The sequence below is a fragment of the Vipera ursinii genome (assembly GCF_947247035.1).
Source record: "Vipera ursinii genome assembly, chromosome: 3".
In the NCBI taxonomy this organism is placed as follows: domain Eukaryota; kingdom Metazoa; phylum Chordata; class Lepidosauria; order Squamata; family Viperidae; genus Vipera; species Vipera ursinii.
The window spans coordinates 142859242-142881220 of NC_139516.1; the positions used below are offsets into that span (position 1 = coordinate 142859242).

At 43.0% G+C, this 21979-nt stretch overlaps 2 protein-coding genes across 2 annotated transcripts in view; one reads left to right on the top strand and one right to left on the bottom strand.

The window, feature by feature from the left end:
• Positions 1 to 47: 47 nt before the first annotated feature.
• Positions 48 to 11534, top strand: LOC310638943 (testis expressed protein 56-like; the record flags this gene model as incomplete). The annotated part of the gene is made up of 6 exons (XM_083360304.1): positions 48 to 53; positions 987 to 1099; positions 3944 to 4078; positions 4483 to 4736; positions 7820 to 8000; positions 11285 to 11534. The coding sequence occupies 6 exons, from the start codon at positions 48 to 50 to the stop codon at positions 11532 to 11534; spliced, it is 939 nt and encodes a 312-aa protein (XP_083216430.1).
• ECI2 (enoyl-CoA delta isomerase 2) overlaps positions 11452 to 21979 on the bottom strand; it is a 30908-nt gene continuing 20380 nt past the window's right edge. Inside the window, exons 7-10 of the mRNA XM_083358399.1 lie at positions 18130 to 18250; positions 16414 to 16503; positions 15830 to 15973; positions 11452 to 11814 (exon numbers count right to left, since the gene is read on the bottom strand). Of these exons, the coding sequence (XP_083214525.1) occupies positions 11659 to 11814; positions 15830 to 15973; positions 16414 to 16503; positions 18130 to 18250 (511 nt within the window). The 3' untranslated portion in view covers positions 11452 to 11658. The remainder of the gene's footprint in view (positions 11815 to 15829; positions 15974 to 16413; positions 16504 to 18129; positions 18251 to 21979) is intronic.

The window sequence follows — 21979 nt, forward strand, 5'->3', positions numbered from 1 at the left end:
TTTTTCCTACAACAGATTAGCTCGTGCTATTAGTTTATGTAAACCCGATGGAGGTATGTCGTTTTTCTCTCCTCTCTTCCCAACCTCTTGTTTTTTAAAATCAAAATGTCAGCAGCAAGCAGCTAAACAACCAAAGATACAAAAACACTTGGCATGAAAAGGATCTGTCAGTAAAATAAATGTTGCTTTTATTTCAAACAAATTTGATGTGTTAGAATGAGACCTTCAGAGAGAGTTGGAAAAACAACTGCTGTCAGACCTTTCCTTAATCTGTTTGGGAAGAACTAAATGGGGGGTCATTATGTCTTCACTTGGGTGTCATCACTACAACTAATTAGTCCATCTACCAGCCTCTGGGGAATTAAGAACAAGCTTAAAGACAAGCCAAAATCAGAAGGAGAGGTTCCTCTGGGTTCTTATTTATTTATTTTTGTATTAAATTTATATGCCACCCATCTCACTGTTGAGCAACTCTGGGGAGCTTATATTGGCGAAACAATGCCTGCTCACAGCTCAAATCTCAATATCTGAGCAGTTCTCGGCCATAAAACGTGAACTGGATGTGTTGAAAGGTGATATAGAGGGTTTATTTTCAAAAGCATGAAACTCGTCTTTTTATGCTAATCAAAGCTGATGCTACTGGTCCACTTAACCCTCTTATCCTAGGGCACGTATACTATTAAAAAGCAAGAAATTAAAGGAAAAGTAAAATAATCTGGCAAAATGCCACAGTACCGAAATATTTGTTCTAATAACTCTGTAATTCTTGCTAAGGCAAAAGGGATAGACTTCACACATACTAAAGCATCCATGGTTGCTTCTAAGTATTTGTATCCCCCCTTTTAAAACATGCTGAGGTCAATGTCCCTCTCTCTCCCCACTTTCCCCCCCCCTCTCTCTCTCTCTGTGTGTGCGTGTGTGTGTGTGTGTGTGTGTGTGTGTGTCTGTCTGTCTGTCTGTCTGTCTTTCTCCCTTCCCCCTTCAAGGTGGCAAGAGAAGCAGTGGTTTTGCATTCCTGGCAGTTTATGCCACTCCCAACATCTCTGGCTACCTTGTCCAGCATTCATACTTTATCCCTGGACTACCAAAGCCTCACAAGGTATGGCAAGAGAGGCAGGAAGAACAACAGAGTCGCTCCATGCACCAAGGCAAAACACTGAAAGCCAAGGCAAAAAACTGAAAGCCCGGCAGTGTACGTTGGCATAATTTTCCTAACAAATTGAGTCCAGAAGAAAGGCATTGGCCATGAGAAAGAGTCCTAAAAAGTTAGATCCAATCATATGTGCAATTTAGCATTTAGCGAGTCCAGTAGCTGGTCAATAAAATATTGCCAAAAAGCACAATTAGTTTTAATACTTTTAAAAGCTTTTGTCACCATTTTTAAAACTTACATAACAGTGTTACCAGAATATAGCTTTGCAGCATAAAATTTACTGAATAGTGGGGGGTTTTTTCGTCAAGATTAACAGACTGGAGTGAAGTCAGGTGCCATAAGTAGTGCATGTTCCATGTTTTTCTTCTGAGCTTTTAAAAAACTTTTTGTCCAGTTGATATTATTACCAACAGGTTTACCACTTTAAGGAGTTTGCAGTAGTTTCTTTTGGGGGATAAAGTGGTTGTCATGTTTCCAACCAAACTCCAAAGAAATGAATATGTGGCCAAAAACTAGATATCTAACCAAATAAATCTAACAATATGTAATTTTGTTATAAAAAACCCACAAAATCTAAACTTAACTAACTAATGTTAATAAACTTTAAAACTAATTAGTTAACCTAGAACCTAGATAAAAAGGTGCAAAAAAAGGATCAGAATACTAGAAAATTGATGAGCACTGAAAATCAATACTGTTAGTCTCTAAGCTCGCTAAGCATCACCTTTGCATTTTAGTGTTAATATGTCATCAATCACCAGGACATTATGACGCAGAGTACAAAGCGTAGATACAGTCTGAGCAAAGCAAAATAAAGTGAAATTAGCAGTTTTTGTGACTTGAAAACTGCTATTATTACTGTATGTTTATCCGTTATGGTCAATCTTAATTACATGGTCATATTTAGATAACAATGTTAGAGCTGTAAAACACCAATCATTGCATTATTTAGAAAAAACAATACATGCTAATTTTGAGAGAAGGCTGACGCTCTATTCCACTAACAAGACAGATGAGAATCTCAAATAACTCCTTAAATAAGAGCACATGTGTTTCTTTCAGCCAAAAAGAAATAAAATTGCTCCCCTCATAGAAACAATGTCATCTAACAACAGAAAAACAACACGTTTGCATGGAATCCATCTAAGAACCTGCAATTAGTGCAGGTTTGAGTCCCACCAGGCTCAAGGTTGACTCAGCCTTCCATCCTTCTGAGGTAGGTAAAATGAGGACTCAGATTGTTGGAGGCAATAAGCTGACTTTGTAAAAATGCCGCTTGGTGGGGGGGCCGAAAGCCCTAATAAGCAGGCATATACATAGAATGAAGGCTATTGCTAAGCACATTGATTTGTGCTTCTTAGATTGTAAGCCGCCCTGAGTCTTCGGAGAAGGGCGGGATATAAATGGGATTAAAAAAAAAAGAACTCTACAAATTCTGGATGTTGGATCATGGCCATATTTATATTTATTTCAACAACTTTTACCTGCTCTTCAATTTTGCCAAAATAAGCACCAAAAGGAGGCAGTATGTGTGTGTGGGGAGGCTGGCAAAGCATTTGCCAACAATTAGAGTGAGAAGCAGCCCCCTCCCCTTCATTCCTCCTGACCACATGATCAAGAAGCAAACTTGCCTCAGCACACGCAGTTGGAAACTTATTGCAGTAGTTTGACCAACTAGCCGAAGCCTTAGATTTGGGGAAATGAATCACCTTTCACATCTTTTGAAACCACCCTGGGTACCTATTGCAGTGGTTGAGAAATCTTGCATTTGAACCTAATGATTAGAAGTCTTTTTGCAAAAGGGAAGAGTACTGAAGTGTGGGAAGTCAGCCCCCCCGCTCCAGAGAAGGAAATATTAAAAAGGCAGAATATTATATTTCCTCAAAGGATCTTAAAAAGGCAGAAAAGCATGCCGTTTTTCTTAATAGCCTCAAGTCTCCTCCCCCAAGCAGAAACCAGCTCTGTAGAAATGCAGATATCACAATCCTTTCAGAAAGACTGGTACCAGGAAGCTTAGAGTTGATGGGATTAGAAAGACAAAGATCCCTAGAACTAACAACCCCTCACCCCCAAAAAATCCAACACAGGACATAGCCATCAGTCACCGCCCCAGGGAAGCAGGATATGACCTTTAGGACATAATAGGATTAACCCAACACCAGAATAGCAGAAAGGCACACTGAATCTCAGGTCAAAGTTCATGCCACAGGAACAACTCTAAACACAAAAGCCCAAGAAGGTATAAAAACCCACCACTCCCTGCTCTATGTGATCAGCTTTCCCAGAGCCACGCTCCTGTCTGACTTTGCTCTTCAGTAAAATACAATCTGCTTTCTAAAGCAGTCTCCATTTTGTTTATTCCCAACTTGGACTGGACCCTGATGATGATTTTTCTTTCAACAAAAGTATTTTAAAAGAACTAGCATACATTGGTTTTCTAGAAAACAAGCTAGAAAAACATTTCAGTGTTTGTCATGAAATTGCACAAAAAGCTTCTTCCAAAAATTATTCGTCTACTTAACTAGGCCTTTTTTTAATCAGAGCCATGACTTTGGGGAAGAGCAGAGAATGATTTATGGGTAAGCACACACTCAAGGATGTGGTGATCTGCCTGTCTTTTGTAAGGCTTTAAAGACTTAGTTTCTAGATGTTCACTTCACCTTCCTTCCCATTACCCCATGTTTTTATTTTTGTTACTTTAGGGGGAAAAAACCAGTGGTATGATCAGAGCTTAAATCACTGTGGACAGGTTCAAAGGGCCATACTCACTTCCTTGTTGCCCTTATTTAGTCTCCTTCCAGTATGGACATGTATATGTACTGTATGTGAACTGAAAAGTGAAGTAGCTACACAATCCGAATTCCAAATGAGGTCCTATTTTTATGGAGACATTGTAGGATTTCTCTATGATTATGGAAAGGAAAGGTATGATACAACTCACTGGAGGAAGTTAATTTAACTCCAAACAGGATGGGGGGTTGTCTGGGAGTAAAGCTAATCCTCTCCGGGTTAATACGCTTAGTCATTTCATCTGGCTTACTCATTGAAATGTCATGCTAATTCTTGAAAACCCAGTTAATCATGTCAAAGTCAGCAGTGCCATTAAGTATATTTTGATAGTATAGTTTCTGTCTCTTTGCCTGTGACATCACATTGCTCTTATGACACCCAGATCACATAGTGGTAGGGGCAGGGAAAATGGCTTTTTACCATCAATATAGTTTGATAGGCAGAGAAAGTCAGGCCATTGTGTTCTGTATTGATAACAACTGCTTTCCTTTAAAAACTATTAAAAAATCAGTGCTTTTCAGGATGTTTTTTTGGAAAAGATCTTGTCTTCACCTCCCACGACCAGCCACAAATCAGCAAATATTAAGGAAAGGAAGCTTGGCTTCAAGGATCAGGCCTGTGACAAGATCTAGTTTGAACTTACCATCACTGGTCAACTCTCAGAAGCTGAAACACTGTGATAAGATGGATGAGATAAATGAAGTGTTCCTAAAGCTCTCTATGCTTTACAACAATTTGCCTGATCCACTGAGAGATATATTGCTTCAATGTGCATGTGAAGATCAACAAAAGTGTAAGTTGTATCACATATATCCATTTTAGAGAACATTTCTACATAAAAATATGTTTGCCAATATTTGTATAGATTGCAATTTCTCAATTTTAAAGAAACTTGACTACCTGTGAACACAACTCGCTTCTTGGGATAGGAAACAGGTGAGGTAGAAAATCTAGCAGATGCAAAGTTTTATTTTTATTTTTTAAATTTGATTTAATGGAATCTAAAACCCACTCCAAGCCTGGGGGACTCTGTGTGGTGCAGAGGAATGAATAAAAACAGAAAACATCACAATAAAAACACAAAATCAAAGTTAAACTGAAGATAAGCATGCCACAACCAGTCAAACGGACCCCAATTCTCCTTGAAATAAAACTCCCTTTATTTCCAAAATATCAGCAGAGTGGTACCTTTACATACTTTGGAAGGATGGGATGGAAATGTAATTCAATGGAATGGAAACTACCATAGGGGCACTGTCTCTCCCATACTCCTATGTGCCTTGAACGTGAAGCAGTGGAGTTTCAGAAGGCTTCTCTGGATGACTGAACCATATGAGTGGTTTTAGTTCTGGTGTAAGTGTTGCCTGGTTTATTCTCCCAATATTGCCCCACTTAGGACAGGGGTGTCAAACTGCTGGCCCTCGGGCCGGATGCATCATAACAAAACCGTGCCCACGCCATTGCTGGCAATGGGGAAAAAATCGCAATACGTCGCGACACCCCTGACTTAGGACTTTGAAGAAATTGACTACAGCAGGATTTTCAGCTGGCTTCAGAAGCCTACTATGTCCCAGGCAACAGTTTTAATAGAGGCACAATTCTGCACTGGCATCCGCAGAAATGTGTTGAAGTTTCAGAAGCAATTCAAAATTCTGCTCTAAATAACATTGGGCCTCACTTGACTGGCTGTGGGATGCCTATCTTGAGGCAACTTTTTGCCTTTTGTTGATGTTGGTTATGATGTGACTTGTAACTTAGCTTCTGGATCATCTCCAAAGGCAGCACCATGTAATGCACCTTGTAGTAGCCTAATTGGGAAATCATAGAGGTATGAGATCATGGTACACGAAGATTGGTACTATTGCATTAATTTGGGTGTAAGGCAGATACAGTTGTTATTATGGAGTTCATATTGACTATAATTGGATATGGTTTAAAGCAAAACAATACTATTTCAAAATTGCATTGTTGTAGTTTTTATTTGGCTGACTTGGATTCTGAGATAGTGACTGCACTGAGTTTGTTTGGCCTGTCATAAGTGCTAACTTCTTAATAACTGCAGTCTGAAAAGTCGCATTGATTTTTAAATGCTAGCATTTTAGAAGAAAAAAAGTCTGAAGTGGGATAAAGAAAGGATTATATTTCAATAAAATTAATCTTCTCTTTCAAGGAGAGCTTTTAATAGTGCCCAACTGGAAAATCCAATTCAATGCTTTGGAACAAAAGATTAAGAGATTTTTTTAAAAAAGATTTAATAGCAGAATAAGAAAGAAAATATTTGAAATTAGATTGAAAAAGGAAATGGGAAAACCAACAGCAAATGACATTGAGTTATTTATTTTTTACTGAAGGATCTAAATAGCAAGTTACTATAATCCTTTCCTGTTTTTTAAATTTTATTTATAAATTATAAATTTAAGTTAGTTAACTGCAGGGTAAAATATTAGTGTATAATAAAAAAGCTATCATACAATTAAATGTAAGGGCACATCCCTTCCTCCCTGCCTTTCTGCCACCTACTCTGAGCAGTCAATAGCATATCAGCCAATTAAACATTCAATACAATAAAAAAACCTATTTTTTGTTAAAGAATCAAGACACCCATTTTCAGTTTATGCCAAAGGCACAATGACACAATTAATAAAATGTTTTAACTTATTTTCAAAAGACTAGAAATGTAGATGGTGTACTTTTAGAGGCTGGTAATTCCATAAATTGGGAGGGCTACTGCTGGAGGGAGTTGTTCACACCTGATGTACCTCTGAAGTGGAGGGATTGTCAGCAGGTCATTCTGCAGTGAATAAATTGGGTGTGTAAATTCTGCAATGGCAAGCAGATGCATGATGTATATACATCATATATTATGGAATAATGATGTAACTGGAGTTGCGCTCTGCAAGACTTAAAAAGGGATGGCTAGTACTTTGAACTTGGAAGCTGAGTAGTAAGCAATATAGTAATTTTCAAATAGAAGCTACCCGGTGCTGGTGGGATTGATGTCCAGCACTTTGGTCAGCCAACCATCCTGTGTTGTGCCAGCTGTAGCTTTCGGGTTGCCTCCAAAGGGGAGCCCCATGTAGAACATGTTACTGTATCCAGCTGAATGGTGACCCAGCAAATGGTGATCCAACAAAGGCAGAGTTTAAAGGCCAGTAATAAGCAAACTTATGGCATTCGGCCCTCTCAATTCCTGGCAAATAGATGGGGAAGAAATGGATGTAGTGACAGATTTTATTTTCCTGGGCTCCAAGATCACTGCAGATGGAGACTGTAGCCAAGAAATTAAAAGACGCTTGCTCCTCGGGAGGAAAGCCATGACAAATCTAGACAGCACACTAAAAAACAGAGACATCACCCTGCCAACAAAAGTGTGTATAGTCAAGGCTATGGTCTTCCCAGTTGCAATGTATGGCTGTGAAAATAAGAAAGGCTGAGCGCCAAAATATTGAAGCCTTTGAACTATGGTGCTGGAGAAGGCTCCTGCAAGTCCCTTGGACTGCAAGGCGATCAAACCGGTCAGTCCTAGAGGAGATCAACCCTGACTGCTCTTTAGAAGGCCAGATCCTGAAGCTGAAACTCAAATACTTTGGCCACCTGATGAGAAGGAAGGACTCACTGGAGAAGAGCCTAATGCTGGGAAAGGTTGAGGGCAATAGAAGAAGGGGACGACAGAGAATGGGGTGGCTGGATGGAGTCACTGAAGCAGTAGGCGTGACCTTAAATGGACTCCAGAAGATGGTAGAGGACAGGAAGGCCTGGAGGAACATTGTTCATAGGGTCGTGATGGGTCGGACACAACTTCGCAGCTAACAACAACAACAATAAGCAAACTACCAGAGCATTTTAAATTGCAGGCAATTCTCCCCTTCTCTTCAGGTTATAAGGTTTCCTACTTTGACAATTTCTCAATGAATCTGATACCTAAAGAGGCATATTGTTCACCACCGCCAAACCATATGCCCCTATCTAAAAGAAGGGTTTCTAACCAGATTGCCAATCAACCTAGAGCTTTTGGAGTGTATAGAGAAGATTTGCCACTAGCAACTATCATTGCAAGGTAAGATACAAATAAACAATTCTTTTTATCGTTGCATCTCCTATAGTCTGTTCAGTCTCTATTGTTCTTTTTCTCCAAGTTTACTGTTACTCCAAAATCCCTATTACTTTGCTACATAGACAATTTATTTTCCAATACCAAACAGTATTAGAGAAACAGAATTTATTAACCTCTACAAAATATAGTATGACAAAAGTAGAGAATATTGAGGTATAGCTCAGTGTTGAACTGTTGTGTATGTGGTGTTTCTCTGAGATTGGCTGTCTTTCTGCAGCCTTTCATTACCAGCTAAATAACAGCATCAGTGGCTAGAAAAGTAAAGTTTGCTGACTGTTTCCATGTAGCAGCTTGCCCTGCTAGTCTTGGTTGGAGTGTAGATTCTTGCTTGAAATTTCCTTGATTAGAAAACTGTTTCTTCTTTCATTGTTTATTTGGGCTATTTTTTGTTTAAGCAGGTGCTGGTTGTTAAGGACAGTGTTATTTGACTTTTTGCCCTTGACTTTTGGTTTTATCTTTTAAATGGTGCACACGTGGAATTTAGCTTCATTTGTCTGTTGATGGTTGATTTATCACAATACAAAACTCCGAAGAATTCCTAACATTTTTGGTTTTGAGTGATATAGATATTTCAGATTCTTCCTAAGTTCACAGAGTTTATTTATTTATTTAATTTTAATCCCATTTATATCCCGCCCTTCTCCGAAGACTCAGGGCGGCTTACAATCTAAGAAGCAATAGCCTTCATTCTATGTATATGCCTGCTTATTAGGGCTTCCCCCCCCCCGCGGCATTTTTACAAAGTGATGATATCTTGAGCAGATATGCCTGTATTAGCATCAAGGCCTAATCCAAGAAAGATGAACAAATCGTTAACTGCTGAAGCTAAAAAAAGAATTTCATTTCTTTGCAGGATGAATAGGTTGGGGAATTAGTATGATGACAACAGTAGTAGATATGGGGAATGGATAATATTTTGGATAATAACATTACTAAGATAAATACAAACAGGTCAAAAACAAGAATACTGTCATATACCTTTGTTTATTTTAATGGGCCATTTTAATAAAACATTTTAATAAAATATATATTAATTACATTGAATTATTTTCAAAAATAGTAAAACAGAATTGTATGTCAGAGCTTTGCAATTATGCTAGCTATTAAAAAATGAAGCTGTCCAATAGGCTTCCTCTTTCCCACAGAACCAGTCTGTCTTGGCATCTCCAAGTCTCATCCCTCCAAGTCTTTTTTTGCAGCTCATAACAATACTTTGTAGGCATTGGGGGAAGAAAGGTTGTGCACTTCAGGAAGAAACACGCCTGGTAGTGGCCGCTTTAATACTTACTTTACTACTAACATGGTGGGTCTATCAGCAACAATATGGCCTATTAGGTTGAGCTGCCTCTTGTTCCAAGCAGCGCTATCTTCCAGAAACTTGACTCAAGGCATTGAAGTGAGTAAGGCAAAAAATAACAAGATAAGTGAGATTTTCACCAGGAAAATACTACATGTAGAAAGAGTCCTTCCTTCCTTTTTTCTGCATGTGATCTCAGTCTTGATCATACATCCATACTTATTCTTAACCAATGACAACCTTGTTCATGCCTTTTCTTCTCACATTATCTTCACAGTTTTTACTGTTAAAGAAGCCACCATGGGGAAAAAAAACCTGGGAGATATTTTCTTGGCTCTGCAATAAAATCTGAATGGCATATGTGCCAACCATAGTTTTATTTTTTTTTAAAAAAATTGTATTCATATGACATACTAATATAATGTCATAAAAACTGTGCAAAATGCATCAGAGTATAATGAAGTTGTACAGGTCGTCTTCGAGTTACGAATGTAATGGAGCCTGCCCATTCCATTCGTAACTCGTGGGAGTGAATCTCGTACCTCAAATGAGATCACTCCCTGCTTTCGCCCACGCATTTGCTAATCTCAAGAAGACGTGGGTGCGCTGCTCAGTCATGTGCGCTGGCTTATTGAGAGAAATCCCGCTCTGTGCCTTCGCTTTCTTCCACTTGGACAGTGGAGAAACCCAAGCCGCTGGTGGCGGTGGTGGCAGCCACCTGAGTGACCATCTCCCCTCCCCACCCACCCAGCCTAACCTACTCCTTGCCTGACCAGCCTGTAGTACAATCCTGATCGCTCTTCTCCTTGTTGTCCTCGCAACTCAACCAGCGGCAGCGGTTTGAGTTTCTCCACTCTGTCCAAAAGAAACCGGAGGCACAGAGCAGGATTGCTCTCAAAAAGAAGTGGGTACGCTGCTCACTCACATCTGCTGGTTTTATTGAGAGCAATCCTGCTTTGTGCCTCCGCTTTCTTCCACTTGGACGGAGTTGAGAAACCCAAGCTGCTGCCACTGAAACAGTTTTTATCCCAAAGGAGACCTGGCAGATTGGAAGCTCTGTGTGACTGCCAATGGGGTGCTTCAGAAACAGAGAGGATTGCTCTCTTTCTGAAGCGCCCCATTGGCAGTCACATGGAGCTTCCAATCTCTGTCAGGTCTCCGTTCGGATAAAAAGTGTTTCAGCGCCTATCGGGCTATTCAAGATGCAGGGATCCGCTGCATTTCCAAGGGTCCCCTAGGCACTCAAACACCTTTTATCCGAAAGGAGATCTTGGGAGATGGGGAGTTCATTTTGTGAGCAAATGCAATGCTTGAAAACACAGCGCTGCTTTTTCAAGCATTCAATTTGTACACAGATGGGGCTCCCCATCTCAAGGTCTCCGTTGAGATAAAAAGTGTCCCGGTGGTGGAGGAAAGGAGTTTTTTTTGGGGGGGTGAGCAGCACAGAGTTTGCACCAAAAATGAAAGTTTCTGGGGTCCGTGATCTTGCAAGAGTTCAGGCTCCCATTCTCTGCAAAAGAGGATGGGTGCCTGAACTCGCGTGATATTATGGCATCCAGGAGCTTCCATTGACTCTCCTCTCCCTCAAAGGCAGAAATCGCGGCAGAGAGGAGAGAGGGAAGCAGTTGTGAGGAGCGGGGGGGGGAGGGAGGGAATAGGGTGAATGTTGCAGAGCCTCTGCAGTCATTTGTAAGGGCGAACAACTGCCGCGGTGCTGCAACGTTTGTAATTTTGGGATTTTCTCATAAACACTAGGAGGCGCTTATGGCATAACTTCAAATGAGCGTTAAGTGAACGCTCGTAACTCGGGGATTATCTGTAAAGTATTAATCCTTATTGCATGCATTTGAAAACAGATATTTGATAATCTTTTTCTAATACAGATAGTGCCATTATTTTGTGTGTGTTTTTTTTCCTTTCTCCACAATAGATGGATACCAAAGACCATGTCATTTCAATATGATCATCAATCAGCTCTCCAAGAGCTTGCAAATTTTGGTGACATTGAATCTCTTATCCCTTGTGGAAGACAAACGGTCATTGTCACATTCAAAGAAATTCACTCTGCATGCAAAGCAGTGAGTGCTTTCCCGCCTCATGGCCCAAACAGGCATCTCCAGTGCATTTGGCATCATAAATTCATGTCAAAATACAAAATTCTAAAAGAGAAAAAAAGGTAAGCTCTACTACCCAGAATGAAGGGACCATCTGGATATATATCCAAGGTATTCATTTAATGACAATTTTTGTAGTAAGGGAACAGAAACAACTTACAGCAATTTATTTTGCATGATTGGGTAGGGACTAGAGATTTGATTTCTTCTGCAGGAAGCTCATTACAGCATTCATGCATTCTTCAGATAGCCATCTTTCTATGAGACATTCACATTCTAGAGAATTAGCTTCATAGAGCTTCTCTTTTTCCATTTTTCGTATTAGCTGCTTGGAGACGGCCAAAGTCTGAAGAGGTAAAGAAATAAACAACATCTGGTTAATATGGACCACAGCAAGCCCATTTGGCTGGAATTGCTAACCCAGGATCAAGGAGAGAATTTAAGTAGAGAGCTAGAGCACAAAGTCAGGGCCTACCCTCTGTCTTCTCTCTGCTCAACCCTTTTCCCTTCTGATTTCCAAACCCCAAACGATCCCAAGTGATGGATGTAGGGAATAATTAGGGACTTACCGTATATACTTGAGTATAAGCCGAATTTTTCAGCCCACTTTTTGGGCTGAAAAATCCACTTCGGCTTATACTCCAGTGAACAAAAAAAAGAACTGTCCCTTCGTTCGGGCCAGGCTGCTGAGAGAAGGGAGCGGCAGAGCCTTGCAGAGCCGCTCCCTTCGGCTCCTCTTTGTTCAGGCCAGGCAGCGGAGAGAAGGGGCAGCAAAGGCTTGCAGAGCTGGTAGAGGCGGCGGCAGTCCGGTGTTTGCGTTTTTTTGTGTGTCGAGCCCTGTGGGCCCGACACACAGGAAGGGGGGGAATGCCGGAATGCCGCTTCCCTACCAGCCATTCCCGTGGGTCTGACACACACACACGCACGCACGAGGGGGAGAAACAACGCTGGACTGCTGCCGCCTCTACCAGCTCTGCAAGCCCCCGCCGCCCCCTTCTCTCAGCTTCCTGGCAGCACATCCTGCAGGGGAGGTCTGCTAGGGAGGTGGCAGTCCGGTGTTGTTTCCCCCCTCATGCATGTGTATGTGTGTGTGTGTGTCAGACCCGCCGGAATGGCTAGTAAAGGTGGCGGCAGTCCGGCATTTGCGTTTCTCTGTGTGTCAAGCCCCGTGGGCCCGACACACAGGAGGGGGGGACGCCGCTTCCTTACCAGCCATTCCTGCGGGTCTGACACACGCACGCATGCATGAGGGGGGGAAACGCTGGACTGCCGCCACCTCTACCAGCTCTGCAAGCCTTTGCTGCCCCTTCTCTCCGCTGCCTGGCCTGAACAAAGAGGAGCCGAAGGGAGCAGCTCTGCAAGGCTCTGCCACTCCCTTCTCTCAGCAGCCTGGCCCGAACGAAGGGACGCCCCTTTGTTCGGAACAGGCAGCGGAAGAAGGGGCGGCAGAGGCTTGCAGAGCTGGTAGAGGCGGCGGCAGTCCAGCGTTGTTTCTCCCCCTTGTGCATGCGTGTGTGTGTCAGACCCACGGGAATGGCTGGTAGGGAAGCGGCATTCCGGCATTCCCTCCCTTCCTGTGTGTCGGGCCCACGGGGCTCGACACACAAAAAAACGCAAACGCTGGACTGCCGCCGCCTCTACCAGCTCTGCAAGCCTTTGCTGCCCCTTCTCTCCACTGCCTGGCCTGAACAAAGAGGAGCCGAAGGGAGCAGCTCTGCAAGGCTCTGCCGCTCCCTTCTCTCAGCAGCCTGGCCCGAACGAAGGGACGCCCCTTCGTTCGGAACAGGCAGCGGAGAGAAGGGGCGGCAGAGGCTTGCAGAGCTGGTAGAGGCGGCGGCAGTCCAGCATTGTTTCTCCCCCTCTTGCGTATGTGTGTGTGTCAGACCCACAGGAATGGCTGGTAGGGAAGCGGCATTCCGGCATTCCCCCCCTGTGTGTCGGGCCCACGGGGCTCGACACACAAAAAAACGCAAACGCCGGACTGCTGCCACCTCTACCAGCCGTTCCCGCAGGTCTCACACACACACACACACACACACATACACACACGAGGAGGGAAACAACGTTTGACTGCCGCCTCCCTAGCAGACCTTCCCTGCGGGATGTGCTGCCAGGAAGCCTGGCAGCCTGATGAGCGGACCCTGCGAACCGCGGCCCGATCCAGCTCTGGGATGCTGCCAGAGTCAACAAGCGGCTCGGCGTGGCACAGAATATAGATATGTTGCTAAGAAGGGGCCAAGCTTATACTTATACTCGGCTTATACTCGAGTCAATAACTTTTTCCAGGGTTTTTTTTTTGGGTAAAATTAGGGGTCTCGGCTTATACTCGAGTCGGCTGTATTTCCCAAATTTCTATGCTACATAGTTTTCTAGGGTAAGGATAGGGGTGGATCACAAATTTACTTAAAATTACATGCATTGTACATTAACAATTAACAGTGACAAACCTGGGTATTGTTTCATAAATGAAGCAGGCTACATGATAGATTTTATCTTTATGTTATTGAAGAAATTATAGTGAAAATTATCTTTGTTTATAGATGGTCAACAGCTGTCCCTCTACATACCACAAGTGAAAAGCAGGAAGAAGGTAATTAGGACAAATAAAATTGGTCATTCCATATCTTTCTCCCTCTAATACTTATTTCTCTCAGTATATGTCTAAATCATCCACAATGCAAAAAAAATTCTCAATTTGAATTAGTTTATTACATTTGTTTAGTGTCAAAAACTGCTGTAAAAGCCTTTTTTAATGAGATCTGTATTCTTTAACATAAAGAGTCTTTCATATAAAGAGTCAGGCAGCTATAACAATGGTTTTAAATACAACAGATTTCTAATTGCAATTCTCTTTGCCTCCACATGTATGCAGTCTTTCTCTATAAATATGTACTTAGAAATAAGTTATAATTGGTTTCAAGAGATTTTAAACCAGATAGGGCTGTATAGAACTGTAGCATGGATATAATTCATGGTTTGTTTCAAGGGTAGGATACATAGGTCATGATTATGTCTGAAAAAGTGTTAACAGACATAGATGCTTGTTAAATGGATAGTTTCAAGCTGTCACTATTATCTACCTTATAGAGTTCCACAACAGAGAGAACACAGTATAGTGTAAGTAAAATAATTTCTGACTGGGAAAGGATGCAAATTCAGATATTTATCCACAAGTAGGATTTGCAACAAAATAAATGGGCAATATTTTTGTTATATTTATTATATTTCTTTCCTATTTTGTTGTTGGACCTCCGTAACTTTTTCAATATTTTGTGGGTACCAAGCTAGTTCAGATTCAATTAGATGATTACGGAAGTACCCTTACATTCCTTTCTTCCCCCCCTTTTCTAGTTTATTTGTTATCTTGCAACTTTCTTCTGGGCTTCCTTATACTTTCCCTCCTATGAATGGATGATAGCATTAGGAATGTATGAAATATTCCAGTCTTACAACATTCCAAAGAAAACACACATAGCTCCAAGAACAAAATGTTTGTTTCAAGTGGTGTCATTTCAAGTATACAATTTGTTCTGAAGTTCTTACAGGTAGCCCTTGACTTAAACTGTAATTAAGTCTGGAACTGCAGCCATAGGTCATTGCGGTTGTAAATGGAGGTATCATGTGACCAGATTTGAAGTTACAACTGTTTTTTACAATCGTCATTAAGTGGAGGCCACAGCTGTTAAACAAATATATTCCCCCCAATGGGCATCTTATGCCAGAAAACAAGGAAAAACCGGAAATCAGCAAAAAATATTGCAAATTATGATCATATGATTGTGGGCCACTGCAAATGGTCATAAAAGTGAGCCAATTGACAAGTGCCTAAAATGCAGTCGTGACCATGGGAGGTTTGCAACCCTCCCAGCTACAAAAAAAGGTCATAGGTAGCTCTGGAAAGGTTTGCTGTAAGCATTTTTTAAGTGACTAGTTGTGAGTTGAGGACTACCTGTAATTTGTCCTTTTGTGATTAGGGGTTTTTACTCTTTCTACTTCGGCCAGTACTGCTACAGGAACCTGTCTTGTTCCTGCTGCTTCTGGTTTACCTTGGTTGGAATAATAAGGGATTGGAATATTAAGAGAAAAATAGAAGTTGAGCACAAAAAAGTTTGCTTACAGCTCCATCCTTGCTGGTACACCTGGTCAAATTATGGCTGTTGATATTTTAAAAGTGTTTACCGACCTCGGTAGAATGGAAGGCTGAGTCAATCTTGAGCCCCGTCAGTTCGTTCGAACTCCAGGTTGTGGACAAAATTTGCCTGCAATACTGCATTTAACCACTGCACCATCAGGGCTCCTACTCATAAGGTTGCATAGACATAAAGACTAATAAAATACTGATCGGTTGCTTTTTGACTAACCTTTTTGGGAAGATTGGCATAAGCCTTCAGCCTTGCCCACACTTCTTTTTGGAATGTGCTGTCAGGAAAAACCTCAGTCACAAGTCCCAGCGAACAGGCTTCTGCAGCAGTTAGCTTCTTGTTGAAAAGCAGCATTTCAGTGGCCTGATTAAATGAGAAAAGAAACTGCTCATTATGACTTTCCCCTAATTCTAGTGCATATGTTATATATATAACAAATAGAAGAATCCTTCAGTATATCATTCATCAACTATCTTAAGGTTCAGTCACTGGCATATACCCACAAGTTTGATAGGCGGAGCAGGGGTAGGCAATTTGGACATGACTGATCAATGTTATTGTTATGCGGCAAGGCAGTTCCCCATGATATTATTACCGCTTTCGTATGTTTTGGTCAGCTAACTGCTCTGAACATTAAAATGTTATTAAAATACAGTCCTGATCATGCCCCATATGCCCCATAAGTGCCCATCATTACATAAACTGACCCTGTTCTTCATTTTTAACAAATATTCCTTCTTGGACAAAATCTAAGAGAAATTTTCTCCAAATCAACCATCAAGCAGATAAAATGTACACGTTACCTTAGTTAACCCCATTATTTTGGGAAATGTGTATGAAGAACATCCTTCTGGACTTTGACCCAGGTTGCTAAAAGGAGTATGAAATGTAGCCTGTGGGGGGAAGAAATATTGTCATCATGGAGACTTTATTTTTCCTTAGAAGAAAGAATATAGCCATGTCATCTTCAAATGATATGATAAATATTCTTGTAACACTTACGTAGCACTGTGAACTTCTCTGATCCAGTTACACTATAATAGTTACCTACAACAAGAGTAACTTTAATATGCACTGGATATTCCTGTAGTTACAGGTTTTGTGTACAAGTGGCAAGACTCTTACGCTGAGCTGTGTAAGATTCAATGATTCAGGGATGGACTATTATATGACAAATCTTTTTTGAGCCATGCTATTCCAAATGGAAACTGGCAAGTTTCCCTAAATCTGGTTTAAAGTGTCCCTTAAAGTAAAAACTGTACTCAAATGAAGTAGTATTATGTTCTTTAAACCAGAATTATCCACAGTATTGATATTATATAACACTGCTTAAATGAAAAAAGGAATAGTGTGATGGTCATTAAAGATAAAGGTTCCCCTGCACATGCGTGCTAGTCGTTTCCGACTCTAGGGGCCGGTGCTCATCTCCGTTTCAAGCTGAAGAGCCAGTGCTTGTCCGAGGACGTCTCCATGGTCATGTGGCTGGCATGACTAGACGCCAAAGGCGCATGGAACGCTATTACCTTCCCACCGTAGTGGTCCCTATTTTTCTACTTGCATTTTTATGTGCTTTCAAACTGCTAGGTTGGCAGAAGCTGGGACGAGTAACAGGCGCTCACTCTGTTACGTGGCACTCGGGATTCAACCCGCCAAACTGCCGACCTGATCGACAAGCTCAGCGTCCTAACCCAACTGAGCCACCGCGTCCCTCGATGGTCATTATGTCTCCTTTATTATTTGATGGCGATGCTCCCTTGTGTTACAGGATGAGGTGCATATATATATATACGAAAACAGGAATTTTCTTCGCACGAGTGGACTCTTCCAAGTTAAAGACTCTTCTTTCTGAGAAAGCAGATGGTGGAGGCCAAGAAATTGCCTAGTTAAAGACTCTTCTTTCTGAGAAAGCAGATGGTGGAGGCCAGGAAATCGCCACGTAGGCAGGGAGAAAAAAACAACAAAAACTCATCCCTCTGCAAGCTGGCAATGTAAGAAACAAGGTATATAAGAGAAGGAGTAAGAAAAACCAAAAACAGTGTTGCATGAAGATGGGAGGAGGGAAGATCTTTTAGGTTCTGCCAGAGATGCTGCCAGTGAGTGAGGTAACTGGATGAGTAGGAAGCTCAGACAACTTATCAACAGGAAGGATTTTAGGGGACCTCTGCAACAGACAAAGGAGTAAAACTAAAACAGCCCTGAAAAGGCACCCTTGGACTAAGTAATAATACAATGCAAGACCCAGGAGGTTCAGATGCAGGCGTTTGAGTTTTTTTTTAATTCCATGCCTATATGTCTATATCCTTGCATCCCAGTAGGACAACTTGCAGTAAAAAATATAATTCAATTTTATGGAAAAAAAATCCAGTTCTCATATATAGCATCTCACTACGCCATACCGTTATTCTCCAAGTAGGAAAAAAAGGAACTTTGTATCTTGAACAAATAAACGCTATTCCAACAAATGTCTTAAGTTCACAATGATCTAATGTTAGGGACAGGAATCAAGAGTGAAAACTTACCCGGTCAGTAGCATATACGACGTCAAACAGCCCAAGCACAGTTACAGAGATCCCAACAGCTGGCCCATTTACCACAGCAATTAATGGCTTTGGAAAATCAATAAAATGTTGGACAAACTTTCTGCAAATAGAAAGGAACAGGAAACAATCTCCAAACAAGATAATATTTTGGAATATCACCACACGTGAACAATTTTTCTGCAGAAAAAAGAGCCCTAACCATTTATTGGATATTCCTACAGCTGAATTTTCCTGAGAAAATATATCATTCCGGAGTTTTAAATACACAATATTTATCTTTAAATTGTTGTGTAAAGTGCCTTTGGTTTTACTGCTATATCATTCTACTACGAAATGAGTGAAAAGTGCAACAGAAGATTTTGTTTAAAAAAAGTCTTGGTAACAACTTATTTCTAAATCGAGATGTGCAAAGTATTTGACAGACCTTTCTGTGCTATGGACACAAAAAAGAACTAAGGTGTCTATTTTGAATAATGGAAACTGGCTTCTTTATCATCTATTATTTACTTAATTGTTTGTATCTCATTTTGGCAGGTATTTAAGAAATAATTTGAGATAACACCTTTTCTTCCAAATGGTAAAATATTCTTGTGCAGAAATATTTCTTAATTATTATTTATTGTTTGTCAGCCATCTTGCCTCAAGGCAATTTACAACAACAAAAGCAATTTAGTTTTAGTTTAGTTTAATAATATTTCTATACCGCCCTTCTCCCGAAGGACTCAGGGCGGTGAACAGGGCAAGAATAAAAATACAGAATTACAAAAATTAAAAAAAAAGATTAAATACATGCCCACTAAAACAATCAATACATATTAAAATCCCAATAAAATGACAGTAAAAAACCCCACCAATCCCCCATCAGGCCAGGCCGGCTTGTTCGAACAAGTATGTTTTTAGATCGCGGCGAAAGGAGCGCAGATCGGGCGCTGTCCGGAGCTCAACCGGTAACTGATTCCATAGCTCCGGGGCGCCCACAGAGAAGGATCTCCCCCTGGGGGCCACCAATCGACATTCTCTGATCGGTGGCACCCTGAGGATGCCCTCTCTGTGGGAATGCACAGGGCGAAGGGAAGTTGATGCCGGCAGCAGGTGTTCCCTAAGGTACTCCGGACCCCTGCCATGTAGGGCTTTAAACACCATTACTAGTACCTTGAATCTCACCCGGAAGACAACTGGTAACCAATGCAGCTCACGGAGCAGAGGTGTAACATGGGAGTATCGGGAGACTCCCAACACAACTCTCGCGGCTGCATTCTGTACCAGTTGGAGCCTCCGGGTGGTCCTCAAGGGCAGCCCCATGTAGAGAGCGTTGCAGTAGTCTAGACGAGAGGTCACGAGCGTGTGAGTGACCGTGCATAAATCATCCCGGCCTAGATAGGGCCGCAACTGGTGCACCAGGCGAACCTGGCCGAAAGCCCCCCTAGTCACAGCCACTATGTGATCTTCCAAGGTGAGCCGTGAATCTAGGAGGACTCCCAAGTTGCGAGCCCTATCTACGGGGGGTAATAGTTCACCCCCCATAGAGAGAGATGGAATATCCGAATTGATCCGGGATGAAAGTATGCAAAGCCACTCAGTCTTGTCGGGGTTGAGTTGAAGTCTGTTCCTCCCCATCCAGACCCGAACCGCCTCCAGGCAACGGGACATCACGTTGAGGGCATCACTGGGGTGGTTTGGGGTCGAAAGAAAAAGCTGGGTATCATCAGCATACTGATGATACCCAACTCCAAAACCACGAATGATCTCACCCAGTGGTTTCATATAGATGTTGAACAGGAAAGGCGAGAGGACCGACCCCTGAGGAACTCCACAAACGAGAGACCTCGCGGTCGACCTCTGCCCTCCTGTCAACACCGACTGCGAACGTCCCTGGAGATAGGAGGAGAACCACTGTAAAACCGTGCCTCCCACTCCCAATCCCCTGAGACAGCGCAGCAAGATACCATGGTCGATGGTATCGAAAGCCGCTGAGAGGTCTAATAGGACTAGAACAGAGGAATGTCCCCTGTCCCGAGCCCTCCAGAGATCATTCACCAGTGCGACCAATGCCGTCTCCGTGCTGTACCCGGGCCTGAAACCCGATTGGTACGGGTCTAGATAATCCGCTTCATCCAGGACCAGAGGGAGCTGATGCGCCACCACACTCTCAACAACCTTCGCAAGAAAGCGAAGGTTGGAGACCGGACGAAAGTTGTTCAATACAGCTGGGTCCAAGGCAGGCTTCTTGAGGAGAGGCCTCACCACCGCCTCTTTTAAGACGGCAGGGAAGCTACCCTCACTCAAAGAAGCCGATATAACTGCCTGGAACCAGCTTCGTGTCCTCTCCCGGGCTGCATAGAAGGGCACGGGTCCAATAAACATGTGGTGGAGCTCAGCCTCCCCATAATCCTGTCCACTTCCTCTGGAGTCACAGAATCAAACTCCTCCCAGGTAATATCGACAAGACCGCCCGCGTCCTGATCGTCAGATTCTGCCCAGTCAGTCCAGACCGGTCCGAATCCGAGCGGTTTTATCCGACAGATGTTGGTTAAACTCCTCAGCATGACCCTGCAAGGGTTCCTCCCTCACCTCTTGGTTAAGGAGGGAGCGAGTCACCCTAAACAGGGTGGCCGGGTGATTATCTGCGGACGCGATAAGGGTAGCAAAGTGATTAGACCTCGCCACCCTTATCGCAGCGAGATAAGACCTAATATAGGCTCTTAGTTGCAATCGGTCGGATTCGGATCGGCTGGATCTCCAACCGCTCTCTAGGCCCCGTCTCCGACGCTTCATCTCCCGGAGCTCCGCGGAAAACCATGGAGCTCGACGGGATCTGCACTGGGTCAGGGGCCGCAAGGGTACAACTCGGTCAAGAGCCTCAGTGGCTGCCCTTTCCCAGGCTTCCACTAAGGCATCTGCCGAGCTGTGAGCGAAGGAGGCAGGTGGGGACCCCAGCGCTGCCTGGAACCTCTCAGGATCCATTAAGCGTCTGGGGCGGTACCATCTAATTGGTTCCACGCACCCACGGCGGGGTGTGGCAAAACGGAAGACCAGCCGCAGGAGATGATGATCGGTCCATGACAGGGGCATAACAATTGGGGAGCCCCCACCAAGATCATCTAACCACCGTCCAGATAAGAAAACCAGGTCAAGGGTGTGGCCTCCCTCATGAGTCGGTCCCGAAATTACTTGCGTCAGGTCCATGGCCGTCATGGAAGCCATGAACTCCCGAGCTAACTCAGATGATCCTCCCAGGGATGGTAGATTGAAGTCCCCCAAAACTATAAGTTTCGGGAACTCAATCACCAACCCAGAGAGGACATTGAGAAGCTCAGGCAGGGCTGCTGCTGCGTGACTAGGCGAAAGGTACACCAGCAGCAAGCCCAACTGTGCACCAGGGCCGCATCTCAGGAAGAGAGACTCACACCCGACTATCTGGGGAACGGTGGCCTCCCGCGGACACAAGGTCTCCCTCATAACAACAGCCACTCCCCCACCCCTACCCTGAGCCCGAGGCCGGTGTAGCACCCGGAAACCTGGTGGGCAAAGATCAACCAGGGGGATACCGCCCTCTGGGCCCAACCAAGTCTCCGTGATGCAAGCCAGGTCCGCCTGCTCACCCTCGACCAAGTCACGGACGAGAGGAGCTTTGTTAGCAACAGACCTGGCATTCAAGTACACCAGCCGGAGCTCAGGAGGCTGCACATCCTCACTCCCGGGAAAATCATGTACACAAATATATGTCTAATACAACAAAAATAAAAATAACAACTAAAAGATAGTGAGGGAGGGAACAGGATGTAACTGACAATAGAAAAAACGGGGAAAAAATACAACACAGGTATTT